The following is a 16,590-nucleotide window of genomic DNA, read 5'->3' as shown; positions in this document are numbered from 1 at the left end:
TATTAGGTAAAATTGAAAAAGATGTTACATATTACATAACATTTGATTAATTTTTTTTACATCGGCAACCATGAGAATAAAATCTAAGTTATCATGCATTTATTCTAATTTCTACTAGTAGATTTAATACACATTATATCTTGTTCAATTTGAAGGGAAAAAAAGAAGAAATAAATAAACATATGAAAGAGGATGATGCATATGCTTTTAGTAACAATAATATTATGAAGTCAATTATTTCCTTTAAAATAAGAATAATTATTATCATTATTATTGTTATTTTATTACCATATATAAATATGAATGTTTCATTTAAAGAAAGAAGTAAAAATAACCGAGTAAACAGATAAGGAAAAAATCTGTATAAATGAACTAATTGTTCCCTTAAAATGTGAGAATATTTACTATCATAGGTACCATCAATATCAATGTTATATATTCAAAAAATACGAACATAGAGATAATTAAAATGTGAGGATATTCATTATTATAGTCACCATCAATGCTATATTTACAAAAAATATATGTACACAGATATAATTGCCACTGTAACCACTATCATTATTAGTGTTATTGCTTATATTGTGAATTATATTTATACAGTATAAAAAATATTTATAAAATTTAATTTAATAATGCATAAAATCAATTCTGGAATTATTAACCTTTAATTTGAAAATTCTGAGAATAGTTATTATTATTTCTTGAAAAATATGAAAACAACTATAATCAATTGTTGTTATTGTCACCGAGTTAAGATTTCAAATTTCATTTATAAAAAGTGACAAAAATTCAAGAGGCCCTTCGCCTAAACCCATTGTGGAACGACTAAAAAGTAAAAAAAAAAAGATCTAAGTTAGTGGTGCTCTACATAGCCCGTACACAAGTAGCATTAGGATGCTAAGGCCTAAGCCACTTCGCCTAAACCATGCCAATGGCAATCATAGCAACTTGAGATGGTTTCATTTACTTTTCAACAAGTATAACTACAATTTCGGTGCAACATCAGTGTGCCTAAATCCAATAGTTAAGATAACTGCATTCCTCTTTTGAAGCAAGTGAATTAAAATTGCAGCAAGGAAAATAAATTGAAATGGATGACAAAACTTCACACACAATACAGTCTAATAGTTCAACTCGTCAACATAGATTCGGAAAGCAAAATCTTCACTTTCTAACTCTTCATGAAGTAAATTAATAGGCGTGCTTCAAACCTCTTAACGGGTGGAATATCATCATGTGACGATCTCTGTCCCTGAAAAAAGTTCCATCAATCAGTTAAAACAGAAATGCAGAACAGTTAAAACCACAAGCACATGAATCATAATCCTTATAAACCTCTTATGCATAATCCCACTCTAAATCATATAACCAGAACTACATTTGTGCAACAACTTAGATGTCGCCTAGCGGCCCATCAAATGTGAAGATCCAAGATTGAATCGCCCTCACATGTATAGCATATTAAAGCTCCCTAGAGACCCTCTCCCTACGCCTCAAAAAAATTAGTACCGCCACTACTCGTGATGAAATCTGTACTTTGTCATGAGAATAGAATCAATATCTATATCATTGCAAAAAGTAGCACTTTTTAATTGTAAAAAGTAGAGCATATTAGATTTTCCAAAGGTATATGCAACATTACATTGGTCCTGTATTTAAAAATTCAACAATTTTGTCCTTGAAAGATATGCATGACATCAAATTGGTCCTTTGATGTGGCATTTTAGCCATCAAATTGGTCATTGAAGTACAAAACTGATGATATTCCTCATCATTGAAGAACCAATTTGGTAATGTGAAGTCAAGGTTAAATTTGAAGGACCATAATGATTGTTCACTTTAAAAGGCAGCCAATGGAATGGGGATTTGGTGCAACTCGTGTTCAAGTCTTGGTATCTATACCTTAAAAGTTAAAAATAGCAATGAACAAACATTTGTTTTTGTCATCATAAGAAAAACGAGAAGTGAGATTATAAGGACCAACCTTTTTCAGAACATAGACAAAATAGTGAAAGGTTTCACCAAAAGTAGTCCACTCAACAGACCAGCTGAAATCTGGTGCATTAAATATAGGGCGCCTGAAATGTGGCTGGCATGAATTTTAAATAGATTAGAATCAATCACAGCAATACCCATTAAAAGAAACACAATACATCTAACAGTTTATTTTTGAAACCTGTCCAAAAGTTACTGAGATAAATGTGCCACCAGCTTTCAAAACCCCGTGAACACCTTTCAACGTGGCCATGACCTTGGATATAGTTTCAGGCTTTGGATTCCATGGGTTACCACTGTCCACGAACAATACATCCTTCCAAACCAAGAATCACATTTAACCCACAAACTTCAAACACTCGATCATTTAGGAACCATAGTCATTAGTTTAAAACATCAAGTCAAAATCCCATCACAGATCAAAGGAAAATCATTCAATTTACCATAGTTCCAGATGGGGTTGAATCAAGTGGCGAAAATAGGAATAATCCTAGAACCACTCGTATTGCTCCTCCTTCGAGAACCTTTCGTCCCTGACACCAACGAAAGGAAAATTAAATTAAATTGTTGACAAATTCACAAAAAAAAGTTGAGAAACTTTGATCAGTGATTAGGGATTACCAATAGGAAGGATTGAGGTAAGCCAAAGCAGTTGAAGGTGTTGCCGAATCTTCCATAGTTCCTTTTCAAAGTGCAATCCAAAACCCTAACACCAAGCCCGTGGGGAACAGATTAAGAACGAATTTACAGTAACTTATTGTCACTTTTTTTTTTTACTCTCATGCTTTACTGGTGTTTATTTTTTTCATTTTATAACTTTGCTTAATTATTAATTTGTTACTCAAATTATTTTAAATAATTCAATTTCATCTCAAAATATTCAAAAGCTCCAATTTTTTTATCTTCAGTTTCTTAAAATGCACCACTAATTTGGTCATTTCCATCTAATTTTATATGAGAATTTGGATATTTTTATTGACAAATAGTAGTGGGTTTTAATCTTCATTATGTTTATTATTATTATTATTATTATTTTAAAAACCAGTTATTTATTTAGGTTCTTTACTCTTTCTTTCATTAATTTCAATATGTCTAACTAATATTTTCATATTTTTTGTGTGTAAAATACTCAAACAAAGTGAAAACGTGTGTACTAAAGAGAAAAATGTAAAAAAAAGTGAAAAAAACATTTATATATTTTTCGAAACAAAAAAATCTTCTCAGCTTGCAATCCAAAATAAATAGTCAATACTTTATACTTCTGACCTTAAATATAATATTTTTATAATATTTTTCATGTTTTTTATTAATTATTTTTTACCAAAACATCTTTAATTACTCTACAATAAATTTTATCAATTAAAAAGATGAATACATTTTCCCTCTTATAAAAAGTAAAAAAAAAAGACTAACACAAATTCATTAATTACATAAAAAATAATTAAATAAAAAAATCACGAGTCTCAATAATTTTAAAAATAATTTTATAAAAATAATATAAATTATTAATAAATTTAATATTATTAACTAAATCAACCAACTTTCTGCATTAATTAATAGAATCTTGTAGGAAAAGAAGTAGTAACTATATATTTTTATATATTATAATTTAAAAAAATTAAAATGAAAAAAGCGCGAGAACCACTTATGAATGCTCAAAAGAGCAAAGTATTTTTTCAGATTTATATGAAAATATAAAATTAGTGTGTACTTCAATGATTTTTCCATATTAAAATCTAAGTGGAGATAAAATCAAATATATATATGTGTAAATCATATATATTCTCCAGCGGAGACAATTCTGTTTATGCTGAATTAAGTCAGATGGAACTACTATGCATACCCAGGAATGAACAACTCCACTTTAGTCTATCTACGTGTTTGGAAGTCTTATTTATAATTGGCATACAAGAAGAAAAGAATTTTTCTCGGTAGTAAATAACGAAAAGCATATTTTTGTCCACTTGATAAATAAGACAATCCTTTCCAAATCCAAATTATAAGACCACAGAAAGCGAGTGGTATATTAGTTGACGCCAAGAAGACGAGTTGCACTAAGCATAAAATCGTCTGGAACGGTCACATGTTATCCACAAATAAGATTAATTGAAAATAATAAAAACAAACTTTTAAAAATTGAACATGAAAAGTGATACCTTTTCCTTTATTTAAATTTAAATTGCAACATTGGGAAAATAAATTACTAAAAGGAGAAATAGTGTTCGTTGAGTTTCGCCAAATGGTCATAAAGAAATAAATTACACCGCTGAAAATTTCAATTCGTAGAAATGCTTCTCTTCATATTTGAGTGACCATCCTGATCCTCCATATGAGTGCCGCATAGACTCTTCAACAGTTCTATTAAAATTATGTGTCCAGTAACTTTGGCAGTAAAAATAGAGCTTAAACCATAGTAAAATATAATCAAGGGTATACATATAATAATTTGCATTTCTAACCTTGTCTGATTCAATCAATAGGCAGGCAATTCCTAAGAATTTCTGAAGGAAGGTGATGGTGATGCAGGAGGCTTCAAGTCTTCATACCTGGATGTTCATTTGAATGAAATCAGAATGTTAACAATGCCTCCAAGAAACCTAAGACAAATATAGATTAAATAAGAAATGTAGTTAGATTTGCTTAAAACCAATTGATACTAAGTGAAGTTACTCAATAGATATGTAAGCTACAGTCCAAGAATTGAGACAGGCAATGTGGAACTTCGTAACACCTCTCCTTCACAAATGTCTATCAGAACAGGCGAGCCTAATAGAATAGGCGAGAACCAATATGGGCTATAGACTCTGATATCATGTTAGATTTCAATTTAAAACCAATTGATACTAAGCGAAGTTGTCCAATAGATATATAAACTGCACCCTGAGAATTAAGGCAGGCGATGTAAGATTTCCTAAAAGTTCCAACCAGTGAATAAAACTCACAATTATACAAGCCAGTGAGTCATTATTCAACACTAAGGAATGAAGAGTCTTTGGAAAAGAAACATGAAAATTTTAAAAGCAAGTCAGAAGCAGCTCACATGGTATAAGGTGAAAGTGGTCTTGACTTGGGTTCAGGGAGATGTTCTTCCTTTGGTTCATCTGCTGCTGAAAGTTGGGCCGGTCCATTGCTTGATATTGTGTCTATCTCCGGCACCCCAGCTGCAGCAGGTGTGGAAACTGATACAGTTGGTGCATTAGGAGATGGTGATGTGGGAGGCTTTAAGTCAGGATATCTGCAGGCATAACATGGCCTCAGGGAACAAACATAACAAGAATATCATACTGAGGGCTGTGATAGAATTGACATAAGTTGAAACCAAACTATATAAGGTCAGGTGCTAATGCATAGACACACCACAAATAGAAGTACTACCAAGCTGCTGATAACAAGAAAATGTGTATTAATATGCGAGCACAAAATTAGAGGGCTGCTTACGCTACATAAGGAGAAAGAGGCTTCTCCACTTTAGATGACGATGTTGTCTGAGAGATGCCATCTACTCCTGGCACACTACTTGGAGTATCTGAAGCACTTGGTTTTGGCACTGTCTCACTGATCTTTGTTGGTTTCCCACCACCAGGCTGAGATGGAGAAGGAGATGATGGTGGCTTCAAATCATCATAACTGATAAAATAAACATCAAATTAGTTTATGCCTCCTCAGTCCACAATGAAAAAATTGGTTGTATCCTAATCCTTATTAGTTATTACATAATCAGAAAGACTAACAAGTTTCACTGCATAACATTTTAATATCTGTTGCCAAGGCAATATATGGAATTTGGCTTACACGATATAAGGAGAAAGTGGTTGTTTTGCCACTGGTTTAGGTTGTGCAGTTTCTTGTTGAGTGGCAACTTTAGGTTCCACAGTCACAACATTAGCAGGGGGATCTGGAACACTGACAGCTGCAATATCTGGTTTCTGAACCATCCCAATAAACAATGAATAAACTAATATCACTTGTTAGCAATAGCAAGGTAGAATAGAATGGTTAATAATGATTAGTAGCCTCAATGGCAAGTTGAACAGGTAAGCAGGAGGAATTCAACTGTTATGTTTCAGGTTTCGACCATTCATTTTTCTCAAGACTAGTTTTGATCATGTCCCTTAAAATGTACAGTACTGTATGAGGAAGCAAGTACCTTGGGTGAAGAAATGTAAGGACGTTGAGAAGGTATCTTTGCAAGAAGTTCCTCCATGGGAGTCAGTGGAGCAGTTGTCTCTGCAATTGCCTCCACTATTTTACAATATGAAAGATCACGATTTTTGGCCATGACTGCCAAGAGTTCAGCAATCTGCAATGGATTAGAGTAAGTTAGTTTTTGCACTTGGTTAGCATTCACTTAACAATTTGAAAATCAGCAGCATATATGTTCCCATACATAAGAGGCAACAGTGACTGCCAACATATTTACATTACTTTCGAAATATACAAGCAATATGATATGGCGCATAATAATATATATTCTGTTCTGTACGTGCAGACAAGAATCAAACAAACATGGACTAAATTAAAATGGTTATATTAACCTCAGTATATACGTATTTCTAACCAGATATACCCTGTGGTAACACAGCAGATAGCAAAGGTAGCACTCAAATTCAAAGTTCTGTGTACATTACATGCTAGAATCTAGATATAAGAAAAGAAAATCTATGGGAGGCTCAATTTTTATTAATATAACTGGAAAATTTTCAGAATAAGCTTACCGAAGGATGTACAAATAAAATTTAAGAACAAGAGATTAGATATGTGATAAGAATGCAAGTGAAAAACAACAAAACTGTAGTCTACATGTTGTCGGATACTGACACTGCACCATTGTGGAGATTATGAGGAGGAAAATGCTACCCGGTATCCAATGGTTAAGGAATCCAAAGTAAAAAAGGTTTAATGAGAAATTGTAACATTTGATGCTACTAATGCACTCTCATTTAGGGCACTCGTTACCATGATCCTCATGAGATTTCCAGTCAATGCATTGTTGACTTTTATGAAATTAGATTGGCAATGCTCATACCAAGAAAATATATTCAAAAACTAAAAGAGAGCCAAAAAAGAAAGTAGGATAAGAATAACATTTATTAGTATTATTTTTCTATCAACTTGCATACAAAAAACTATGAGAGCTAGCTTGTCAACATATTCCATCATACACAAAAGTATTTCATTTTGTTTGCAAGGAGTAAAAAAATGAAATTCATTTACTTTTACTTATTATCAGTACTTGGGTACTTTTAAGCTTGAAAATCAGAGAGTTAACAACTTCCATATGTCTATCATAATTTATATAATTATAGCTATATACATGAAAACATTTCTCAAGATAAGTACCTGAAGGTTTGACACCAGACCCCCAAATAAAGTATCTTCCGTTGATAGGGTTATATTATGAGTTTCCTTAAAAGCATCAGTAGGCCGTTCCATACCTCCAGGTCTCACTATCTGAAGAGTGCCAAAATAATTAGTCAAATAGAACCCTGCACTTGGGTCAAATTAGTATCAGAGATTCAGAATGACTCACTGTGTATGGAAGTCCACTGGCCAGCAGTGCTTCTTCTGCCTTCCTTTTCCAAACTAGGACTCCCCAAAACAAACTTCAGAAGGGAAATTTAGCAATCAGTTGAACTGCTTTATGATCTCAATATGTGAATATAATTACTGCTTGACTACGAACTACAAATATGGAAATTGTTGGACACAGTACAAGAGAAAGCTTTCATACTCACTTAAGGATAGCTGCAGGAAAGCCAATTTTGTTTGTTCCCAGTGAAGTAACCAATATGAAGTGATTTACTTTGGCAACAGTTGCTGCAAGGTAGAGAGAACAAACATTTCGCATTTTTGTGTTTTCAATATTTAGTACAATGCAAATTAATCACTCCTCAAGACAAAAATATAAACAAGATAACAAATAAATAATAAACATTAACTGATTAAGCCTGGTTGACTTCAGTATTTGTGTCTGTTTTAGTGTTTCAAGATTAAGGCTTAACAAAATTTGAGCAGTAAAAAAAATGAAAACTTAATTTTAAGACAAAGAAAGACCAAAACATACAAAAAGCATAGGGACTAAAACATAACGATAATGAAAACTCTTGTTACCAGCATCAATTAGATTTTTGGTGGCCTGATAATCTATCCGAAAGGGTCCAGTGATGTCAAAAACTTCCTTCTCACTGGCACCAATGCTACATATCACTGTTGACGCATCCCCTAACGCCGATCCAATTGTTTCTGGTTTCTCCAAATCACATTCCACAATTTCAAGCTTCTCTACAGCTGGGCTAAAGCCCAAAATCATTCTGTTATTCAATACAGCAGCATTTTGTCATTGAGAACCGAAACATAATGATTTCAAAACTTTCTTGCCTTACCTTGTCCCCCTCCACTTGCACCATCAAGCTTCAATTGTTCAACACTCTGCACATATTTATATCTTTAATGCATATCTATTTTACACAAGAAATTAATCATATAACATATTTCAAATAATTAATCGTTACCCTACCTGAACTAATGCACCGGCCCTCTGAGCACTCCGCACTCCAGCTCTGACTCTAAATCCAAGCTTTATAAGCTCCCTGGATGAAAGAGACCATCACTTCTTAGAATTTTGAAAAAGATTATCATCTTAGAAAAAGCGAAGTGCAGAAGTAACAACTGATAAATGTACCTCACTGTCCGTGAACCAACTCTACCAGTAGCACCGGCAACAAATACTAAGTTGTCATCCTTGGAATCTGTTTTCTCAGAAATCCCCTCTGCACTACCCGTACTAGATTTCGTTGAACCTTGTATACAACATGCATGTTTAGATTCACGTCAGATGATCCGAAATCATATTTAAATGTGTAATTTTAGATAAATGTTCACCTAAACAAATTTAAGTAACTTTTCCACTATATAAAACTGACTCTGGAGATATCCACTTGGACACGGCTAATGTAAGATACGACACGAAGATAACACATACACACAAACAAAATATTCTAAGTGAAATATGAATAACATATAATAAAATATCCAAATTAATGGTATATTTATCTTTTAAAATCAGTTTTAAGTGTTCAAATCAATAAAAAAATAATTTTTAAATAAGACACCTAATAAGAATGTCAACAAGTGTCGGCAATGTGTAGGTATCTGAATTAGTAACTTCCTTTTAGAGGAAAACAAAGAAAAACAAATGAACTCCCTTGAAAGTGAAACATATATTGGAAGAGAGAAGGAGCATCATGTATATATATATATATATATATATCACCTGAAGCTTGAGCTCTGGTGCAAAGAATTTTTTGTTTTGTTGATCTTGTGGTACAAGGGTACCTCATGAAATGGGAAAGGTTAACATGGGAGGTGGCAGAAGGTTTGTCAGTGGCACCTCTACGTGACAGAGAGGAGGGAATGGTGGTGGCGGTGAGTGATTGTACGGAGAAAGCCTCCATAGGCAAAGGTAGAAGGATGATATCTAAAAATGTGAAGAGGAATTGTGTGAAGATGTGAATAGTTTTGATCAGTGATCATGTTTGTTATCCATTACTATCTTCTCTCATTGGCACCGATGCCACCCTCTACTGTGTGTGGCTATGATATGATGCCTCTACCCCACACGTGTCACTCCTCAACCTTTAGTCTTGAGTTACTTAGATTCGCCACCGAGAAGACTATAATGTTTTTTTTTTCTTCTGATGGACACGTTTTAACTTCGTACTATTTTGATATGTAATAAAAGAAAGTTTAGTAAGGTTTTCTTTACTTCCTTTGTTAAAACTCTTTTACATATTAACTATTCAATTAAATTTCTCTATTATCTAGAGAAAACTAACGTGAGAATTGTTTCCTCTTAACTAGGTCTCATATTCGAGTTCTACCAGGCAAAATTAAAAATTTTCTCTATTTTCTGCACCAAAAAACAAAACTGTACCAAAAATTTCTCTATTATACTAGATCTGATTATATTGTTTTAATTTTAACTAAATTAAAAAAAAGCTCTAAAAACTGAGGGTTGAGTATCTAGATAGTGAAATAGTAGTAAGATATTGCATCTATGGACCGAGATGTGATATTCTTTTCCTAAGGTTTTACTATCTACAATAAAGAAAACACCACTTATTTTCTTACTGAGATCATCACAGAAAAAATTTATTATTCAAAAAAGGTCTATTAAGTTTTTATTTCTTCAATTTTTTATTTTAAATTTTTAAGTTTTTTAGTCATTCATCAATTTTGTGTCAGCAATTTTAATCCTTTTAGATTTTTTTAGTCTATTTTTATTCCTAATTTATTTTTATCGTTCAAAATTAGTTATTATTTTATTAATTTTTAATTCCTCATTTATTTTATATTTGAAATTACTTTTGAGCGATAAAATAAAGGACTAAAAATAATGATAAAAAATCAATAAAAGACTAAAAATTACCATAAATATTTTGAGAAACCAAAATTTATAATACTAAAATATTATTGAGGGACTAAAAACTAAATTAAATTTTAAAAATGTTTTCTACTGAGTCTGTGACTATACTAACTTGCAGCTATAGAAGGTCAAATATTTCACAAAACAGAAATGTTAATAAGTTATATTTTAATGTTTTTTTTTTTACAATTTTCAATGAAATTAATGTGGATATCATTTCATATTCAATGGGCCATTTTCTCATACTAGTAGGATATATATGAATTTATCAACGGAGATTATATATATATAGCAGAAAGAGATTGTTTCTCACAGTATAGCAAACAGAAATTCAAATTTCCACAGGGAGAGATACCGAAATTTAGTTCCCAGTTCCTTGAATAAAATTAATTTCAAAGGAAGATAACGTGAGAAAAAAATTATATATATCAATTTCAAGTTTCAACTAATAAAAAAATGTGTAGGAGAATATTAAAAAAAATGCTTATAACACTTATTTGTTACTAAAATTGTCATATTGAGAAATAATGATGTTACAAAAAGTTGTCATATCTATCCAGAAATAATGTTACAAAAAGTAGCCATATATCTATTCAGAAATAATAATGTTACAAAAATATTTTTTTAAAAAAAGAACATGAATAATGATACCTTTTTCCTTATTTAAATTGCTACATAGGAAAAATAAATTACAAAAAGGAAAAATAATGTCATTGAGTTTCGCCAAAAAGGTCATAGAAAAATAAATGACATAACTGAAAATTTCAATTCGCAGAAATGCTTCTCTTCATATTTGAGTGATCATCCACCATATGATTTATGGCATAGACTCCTGAATAGTTCTATTATAATCATGGGACCAGTAAGTAAAAATAAAGCTCAGACTATACTACACATAATAAAGGGTATACATAGGCAGGCAATTCTTAGGATTTTCCGAAGGAAGGTGTTGGTGGTGCAGGAGGCTTCAAGTCTTCATACCTGGATGTTCATTTGAATGAGATCAGAATGCCCGGGAAACATAAGACAAATATAGATTAAGAGAAAATAACCTATTTCATCCAATATAAACAATCATGTACACGTGTATAATAAATTTATTGACTTTTATAAAAATTATCTTAAAAATCAAACTAACAGTGGTTATAAACAGTGGGAAATTTTTTTTTGAAGTCACAGTGGAAAAAAATTAAACTCATAGATTAAACTAGTAATATTATAAACATCAAGGACAACAACCTAAGCATAATAATGATAATAAATCAGATATGCCTACACATAGGGTAAGGGGATATAAAGAGAGAGAAAGAGTCAGCCACGGTAGCAAATTAACACGAAAATGCTGGGTTAGAAACCATACTAGTGAAAGTAAACTTGACATAACATTTTGACCCAATGCCTTTATGTATTTGGTTCATCCATCTTCTCACTTATACGGTCCTACCTTAAGTCCATTCATTAACAATATATGTATGACCTCTTTTACTCACTTGAATTTCCAACCAAAAATAAAACTCACAATTATACAGGGCAATGAGTCATTAGCTGATATCCCCACCCCCTTATATTTCTTTTCTAAATTTTAATTACTCAACATGCATTACATTAAGGAATGAAGAGTCTTTGGAAAAAGAAACATGAAAATTTTAAAAACAAGTCAGAAGCAGCTCACATGGTATAAGGTGAAAGTGGTCTTGACTTGGGTTCAGGGAGATGTTCTTCCTTTGGTTCATCTGCTATTGAAAGTTGGGCTGGTGCTGGTCCATTGCTTGAAACTGTGGCTATCTCTGGCACCCCTTCTTCAGCAGATGTGGAAACTGATATAGTTGGTGCATTAGGAGATGGTGATGTTGGAGGCTTTAAGTCAGGATATCTGCATGCATAACATGACCTTAGGGAACAACCATAAACAAAAATGAAATAGACACACCGCAATTAAAAGTACTACCGAGTGCTGATAACAAGAATGAAATTAGACTTACACATGGTAGGATGTTTAGGCAAGTAAGACAGTAATGCGCATTAGCAAGTTAACACGAACACAAAATTAGAGGGTGGCTTGCGCTACATAAGGAGAAAGAGGCTTCTCCACTTTAGATGAAGATATTGGAGAGATGCCATCTACTCCTAGCACGCACGCTACTTGGAGTATCTGAAGCACTTGATTTTGGCACTGTCTCACTGATCTTTGTTTGTTTCCCACCACCAGGCTGAGATGGAGGAGATGATGGTGGCTTTTAAATCATCATAGCTGATAAAATAAACATCAAATTAGTGTATGCCTCCACAGTCCACAATCCTAATCCTTATAACTAAATCAGAAAGAATAACAGATTTCACAACATAATATTGAAATATCTGTTGTCTAGGAAATAGTACTAATCTGGCTTACACAGTATAGGGAGAAAGTGGCTGATTTGCCACTGGTTTAGGTTGTGCAGTTTCTTTCTGAGTGGCGACGCTAGGTTCCGCAGCCACAACATTAGCAGAGGGATCTGGAACACTCACTGCTGCAATATCTGGTTCCTGAACCATCCAAATAAACAACGAATTAATTAGTAGCACTTGTAGCAATAGCATGGTAGAATGGTTAATAATGACTAGCACCCGTTGTGGCAAGTAGAACTAATATGCAGGAGGAGGCCAACAGTTATGTTTCAAGTTTCAACCGTCCCTTTTTTTAAATAGTTTTGATCAAGTATATGTACCTTAAATTGCACAGTACTATATAAGGAAAGAAGTACCTTGGGTGAAGAAATGTAAGGGCGTTGAGAAGGTATCTTTGCAAGAAGTTCCTCCATGGGACTCAGTGGTGCATTTGTCTCTGCAATTACCTCCACTATTTTACAATATGAAAGATCGCGATTCTTGGCCCTGACTGCCATGAGTTCAGCAATCTGCAATGAATCAGAATAAGTTGATTTTGCACTTGCCTATCTCTCACTTAACTATTTAGCATAGGTCAATCACACCACACCAGCACATATATTCCCATTCATAAGAGGAAACAATGACATCCAACATATCTACATTACTTTCCAAACACATGAACAACATGGCACTAAAAATTTATAATCTATTCTGTACGTGTAGACAAGAATCTAACAAGCATGGATTAAGTAAAAATGGTGATATTGACCTCAGTATATATGTGTTCCTAATCAAATTTAAACTTCTATATATTGGCTGCACATATATCTATCAAAATTTACAGCTACGCGTATGAAAACATTTCACGTATAACTACCTGAAGGTTTGACACCTGACCCCTAAATAAAGTATCTTCCCTTGATAGGGTTATATTATGAGTTTCCTTGAAAGCATCAGTAGGCTGCTCCATACATCCAGTTCTCACTATCTGAAAAGTGACAAAATAATTAGTCGAATAGAACCCTGCACTTTGGTGTAGTTAGTATCAGAGATTCAGAATGACTCACTGCGTATGGAAGTCCACTGGCCAGCAATGCTTCTTCTTCCTTCCTTTTCCAAATCAGGAATCCCCAAAACAAACTTTAGAAGCAGAATTAAGCCATCAGTTTAACTGCTTTATGATGTCAATATGCAAACATAAGTATATAACTACTCCTTGACTACGAATTACAAATTTTGAAATTGTTGTACCCAGCTAGTGCATGAGAAAGCTTTCATACTTAGTAGAGGATAGCTACAGGAAACCAATTTTGTTTGTTCCCAGTGAAGTAACCATTATGAAGTGATTTACTTTGGCAACAGTTGCTGCAAGGTAGAAAGAACAGACATTTTGTATTTTTGTGTTTTCAACATTAGGACAATGTAAATTAATGACTGCTCAAGAGTCAAGACAGAAGTATAAACAAAATAATAACTGCCTGGCTGATTGAAATTCAAAGGATAACATTTGTGTTTGTTTTAGTGTTTCAAGGTTAAGGCTAAACAAAATTTGATCAGTAAACAATAAAAACTTCAGTTTTAAGATAAATAGACCAAAACATACAATAAGCATACTAAAACATAATGAAAGCTCTTGTTACCAGCCTCAATTAGATTTTTGGTGACCTGATAATCTTTTGGAAATTGAAAGGGTGCAGTGATGTGAAAACCCCCCTTCTCACTGGCAACAATGCTACATATCACTTTTGATGCATATCCAATTGTATCTGGTTTCTCCAAATCACATTTCAGAATTTCAAGCTTCTCTACAGCTGGGCTAAAACCCAAAAACAATCTGTTATTCAATACAGCAGCATTTTGTCATTGGAAACCGAGACATGTTGATTTCAAAACTTTCTTGCCTTACCTTGCCCCTCCTCCACTTGCACCATCAAGCTTCAATTGTTCAACACTCTGCACATATTTATATCTTTAATGCATATCTATTTTACACAAGATATTAGTCATATAACATATTTCAAATAATTAATCACTACGCTACCTGAACTAATGCACCAGCCCTCTGAGCATTTTGCACTCCAGCTCTGACTCTAAATCCAAGCTTTATAAGCTCCCTGGATGAAAGAGACAATCACTTGTTAGAATTTTGAAAAGATTATCATCTTAGAAAAGAGAACTACAGAGTAACAACTAATAAATGTACCTCACTGACCGTGAACCAACTCTACCGGTAGCACAGGCAACAAATACTAAGTTGTCATCCTTGGAATCTGTTTTCTCAGAAATCCCCTCAGCAGTAGCCGTGATAGTTTTTGCTGAACCTTGTATAAAACGTGTATGTTTGGATTCTCATTAGTGAATCAAACATTATGTTTAAATGCCACCTAATGCTATTTTAGATAATTATTCTCATGTTTGGTCCCAAGTTGAAGACTCATTCTAAAATTGATTGAGTGAAAACAATTCTAGATAACATTTGCATTTTATCAAGGTTTCAAAAAAGGATCTGTGATCGTGATTTGGGCCACAACATCAAGTTTTTTTTAACTGTTTGTGAGCCTAATTGGGACCGCATAACCAATTTAAATCAAATGACACGCAGCATTCATTGTGGCTGGGATTTTGTGCTTTGTGGCTCTTGAGGTGCCGGGGTACCTGGTGAAATGGGAAAGGTTAACATGTGAGACAGAAGGTTTCTCAGTGGCTTCTCTACGTGACAAATTGGAGGGAATGGTGACTGTACGGAGAAAGCCTCCATAAGCATAGGTAGAAGGATGTCTCTGAGATTGAGAATGAGAAGGGGAATTGTGAAGTTTGTGAATAGTTTTGATCATGTTTATCCATTACTACTATCTTCTCTCATTGGCACCAATGTCATCCTCTACTGTGCGTGGATATATATGATGATTTATGCACATACCCACATGTGTGACTCCTCAAGTCCACCACTAACAAGATCATAACTTTTTCACACTGTACGTGAAATGAACAGTTCTCATGCACAAGTTTTAATTCGATACTATATAGTTTCTATGTCCCGTAATATAACAATCCTCGTGTAACAATAAAAAATTTATTTCAAAACAATTGTTATTTTAATTTTTTTTTTACTTATATTTCTTATAATATTAATGATATAAATTACAAAAACAAAAAATTAATTAATAATAATAAGATTAATGATTTAAAATTATTATTTACTTCTATCTAAATATTAATTTTTCTTAACCTGTATAAAACAACCGATGAAAATTATTATGGACCAAGGGAGTACTATTTTTTGAAAGAATGATATCTTTGGGGTGGGGATGTCTAAATTAAATTTGTAAGTAAGGATTTTTTTTCTTTTCTTGTTGAATTTTAATAAATTATGATTGATACATTTAAAAATAAGTTAAAGATAAACCAATTTCCTAAGAATTAGTAAAGTGAAATAACATCTTGCATATAAGGATTGAAATATCATCTACTTCTAAAATTTTATGTACAGTAACGAAATCCAGTCCTAATTACAAATTTAAGATTGTCAAAAATCATCGAATATAGGATTATTTTAACTTAATTATTCGACTTTGAATTTGAGTTTTAAATATGTAATTGTCTGGTAAAAAAAGTATGTAATTGTTAATATTATGAACTTAATTAAAATTATAAACATAAGTTCAAGTACTTAATTGGAAAAATGTTCAGAAATTTAATTAAAAATTACTTAAATTTACGTAGAAATAAACTTAACCTTTTATTAAGATCAATTGTAGATATTTTTAAATTATAAAGTGCCTACTCAGATTTGAAGA

The 16,590-nt window shown here is 32.6% G+C and overlaps 2 protein-coding genes and 1 pseudogene across 6 annotated transcripts; all 3 read right to left on the bottom strand.

The window, feature by feature from the left end:
• Positions 1 to 935: 935 nt before the first annotated feature.
• Positions 936 to 9,619, bottom strand: LOC100779056 (protein TIC 62, chloroplastic). 5 transcript variants are annotated; one of them, XM_041007381.1, is made up of 18 exons: positions 9,272 to 9,619; positions 8,681 to 8,798; positions 8,516 to 8,588; positions 8,382 to 8,427; positions 8,110 to 8,286; positions 7,734 to 7,815; positions 7,529 to 7,601; positions 7,339 to 7,449; positions 6,146 to 6,298; positions 5,791 to 5,924; positions 5,437 to 5,625; positions 5,039 to 5,233; positions 4,458 to 4,544; positions 2,620 to 2,704; positions 2,442 to 2,531; positions 2,180 to 2,314; positions 1,988 to 2,092; positions 936 to 1,255 (listed from the first exon to the last, which is right to left on the bottom strand). In XM_041007381.1, the coding sequence occupies exons 1-13, from the start codon at positions 9,450 to 9,452 to the stop codon at positions 4,490 to 4,492; spliced, it is 1,587 nt and encodes a 528-aa protein (XP_040863315.1). In that variant the 5' UTR covers positions 9,453 to 9,619; the 3' UTR covers positions 936 to 1,255; positions 1,988 to 2,092; positions 2,180 to 2,314; positions 2,442 to 2,531; positions 2,620 to 2,704; positions 4,458 to 4,489. The 5 variants fall into 5 exon arrangements, with proteins under 5 accessions (XP_040863315.1, XP_040863316.1, XP_006592113.1 ...); XM_041007382.1 differs by lacking the exon at positions 936 to 1,255 and adding an exon at positions 1,306 to 1,533; XM_006592050.4 differs by lacking the exons at positions 936 to 1,255; positions 1,988 to 2,092; positions 2,180 to 2,314; positions 2,442 to 2,531; positions 2,620 to 2,704 and adding an exon at positions 4,135 to 4,380.
• Positions 1,175 to 2,675, bottom strand: LOC100788483 (EEF1A lysine methyltransferase 4). The gene is made up of 5 exons (XM_041007523.1): positions 2,664 to 2,675; positions 2,442 to 2,531; positions 2,180 to 2,314; positions 1,988 to 2,092; positions 1,175 to 1,255 (listed from the first exon to the last, which is right to left on the bottom strand). Exons 1-5 carry the CDS (start codon positions 2,673 to 2,675, stop codon positions 1,175 to 1,177), a joined length of 423 nt encoding a protein of 140 aa, XP_040863457.1.
• A 1,527-nt stretch (positions 9,620 to 11,146) lies between the features above and the next one.
• On the bottom strand, positions 11,147 to 15,551 carry LOC100787946 (protein TIC 62, chloroplastic-like; annotated as a pseudogene).
• Positions 15,552 to 16,590: the final 1,039 nt, after the last annotated feature.

Source organism: Glycine max, chromosome 12 (genome assembly GCF_000004515.6).
Source record: "Glycine max cultivar Williams 82 chromosome 12, Glycine_max_v4.0, whole genome shotgun sequence".
In the NCBI taxonomy this organism is placed as follows: Eukaryota; Viridiplantae; Streptophyta; class Magnoliopsida; order Fabales; family Fabaceae; genus Glycine; species Glycine max.
The sequence above is the reverse complement of the archived record's forward strand: the minus strand, read 5'-3'. Positions and strand labels throughout refer to the sequence as shown.

Excerpts from the sequence above, each read along its gene's own strand:
- LOC100788483 (XM_041007523.1), bottom strand. Across the intron at positions 2,315-2,441 it reads CAACCCCATCTGGAACTATG|GATGTATTGTTCGTGGACAG; the intron begins GTAAATTGAATG and ends TTGGTTTGGAAG. Across the intron at positions 1,256-1,987 it reads TTGTCTATGTTCTGAAAAAG|GGACAGAGATCGTCACATGA; the intron begins GTTGGTCCTTAT and ends AACTTTTTTCAG.
- LOC100779056 (XM_041007381.1), bottom strand. The coding sequence starts at position 9,452 with ATGGAGGCTTTCTCCGTACAATCACTCACCGCCACCACCATTCCCTCC. Across the intron at positions 8,287-8,381 it reads TGCAAGTGGAGGGGGACAAG|CTGTAGAGAAGCTTGAAATT; the intron begins GTAAGGCAAGAA and ends GCTTTAGCCCAG. Across the intron at positions 6,299-7,338 it reads GTCTGGTGTCAAACCTTCAG|ATTGCTGAACTCTTGGCAGT; the intron begins GTACTTATCTTG and ends AATCCATTGCAG.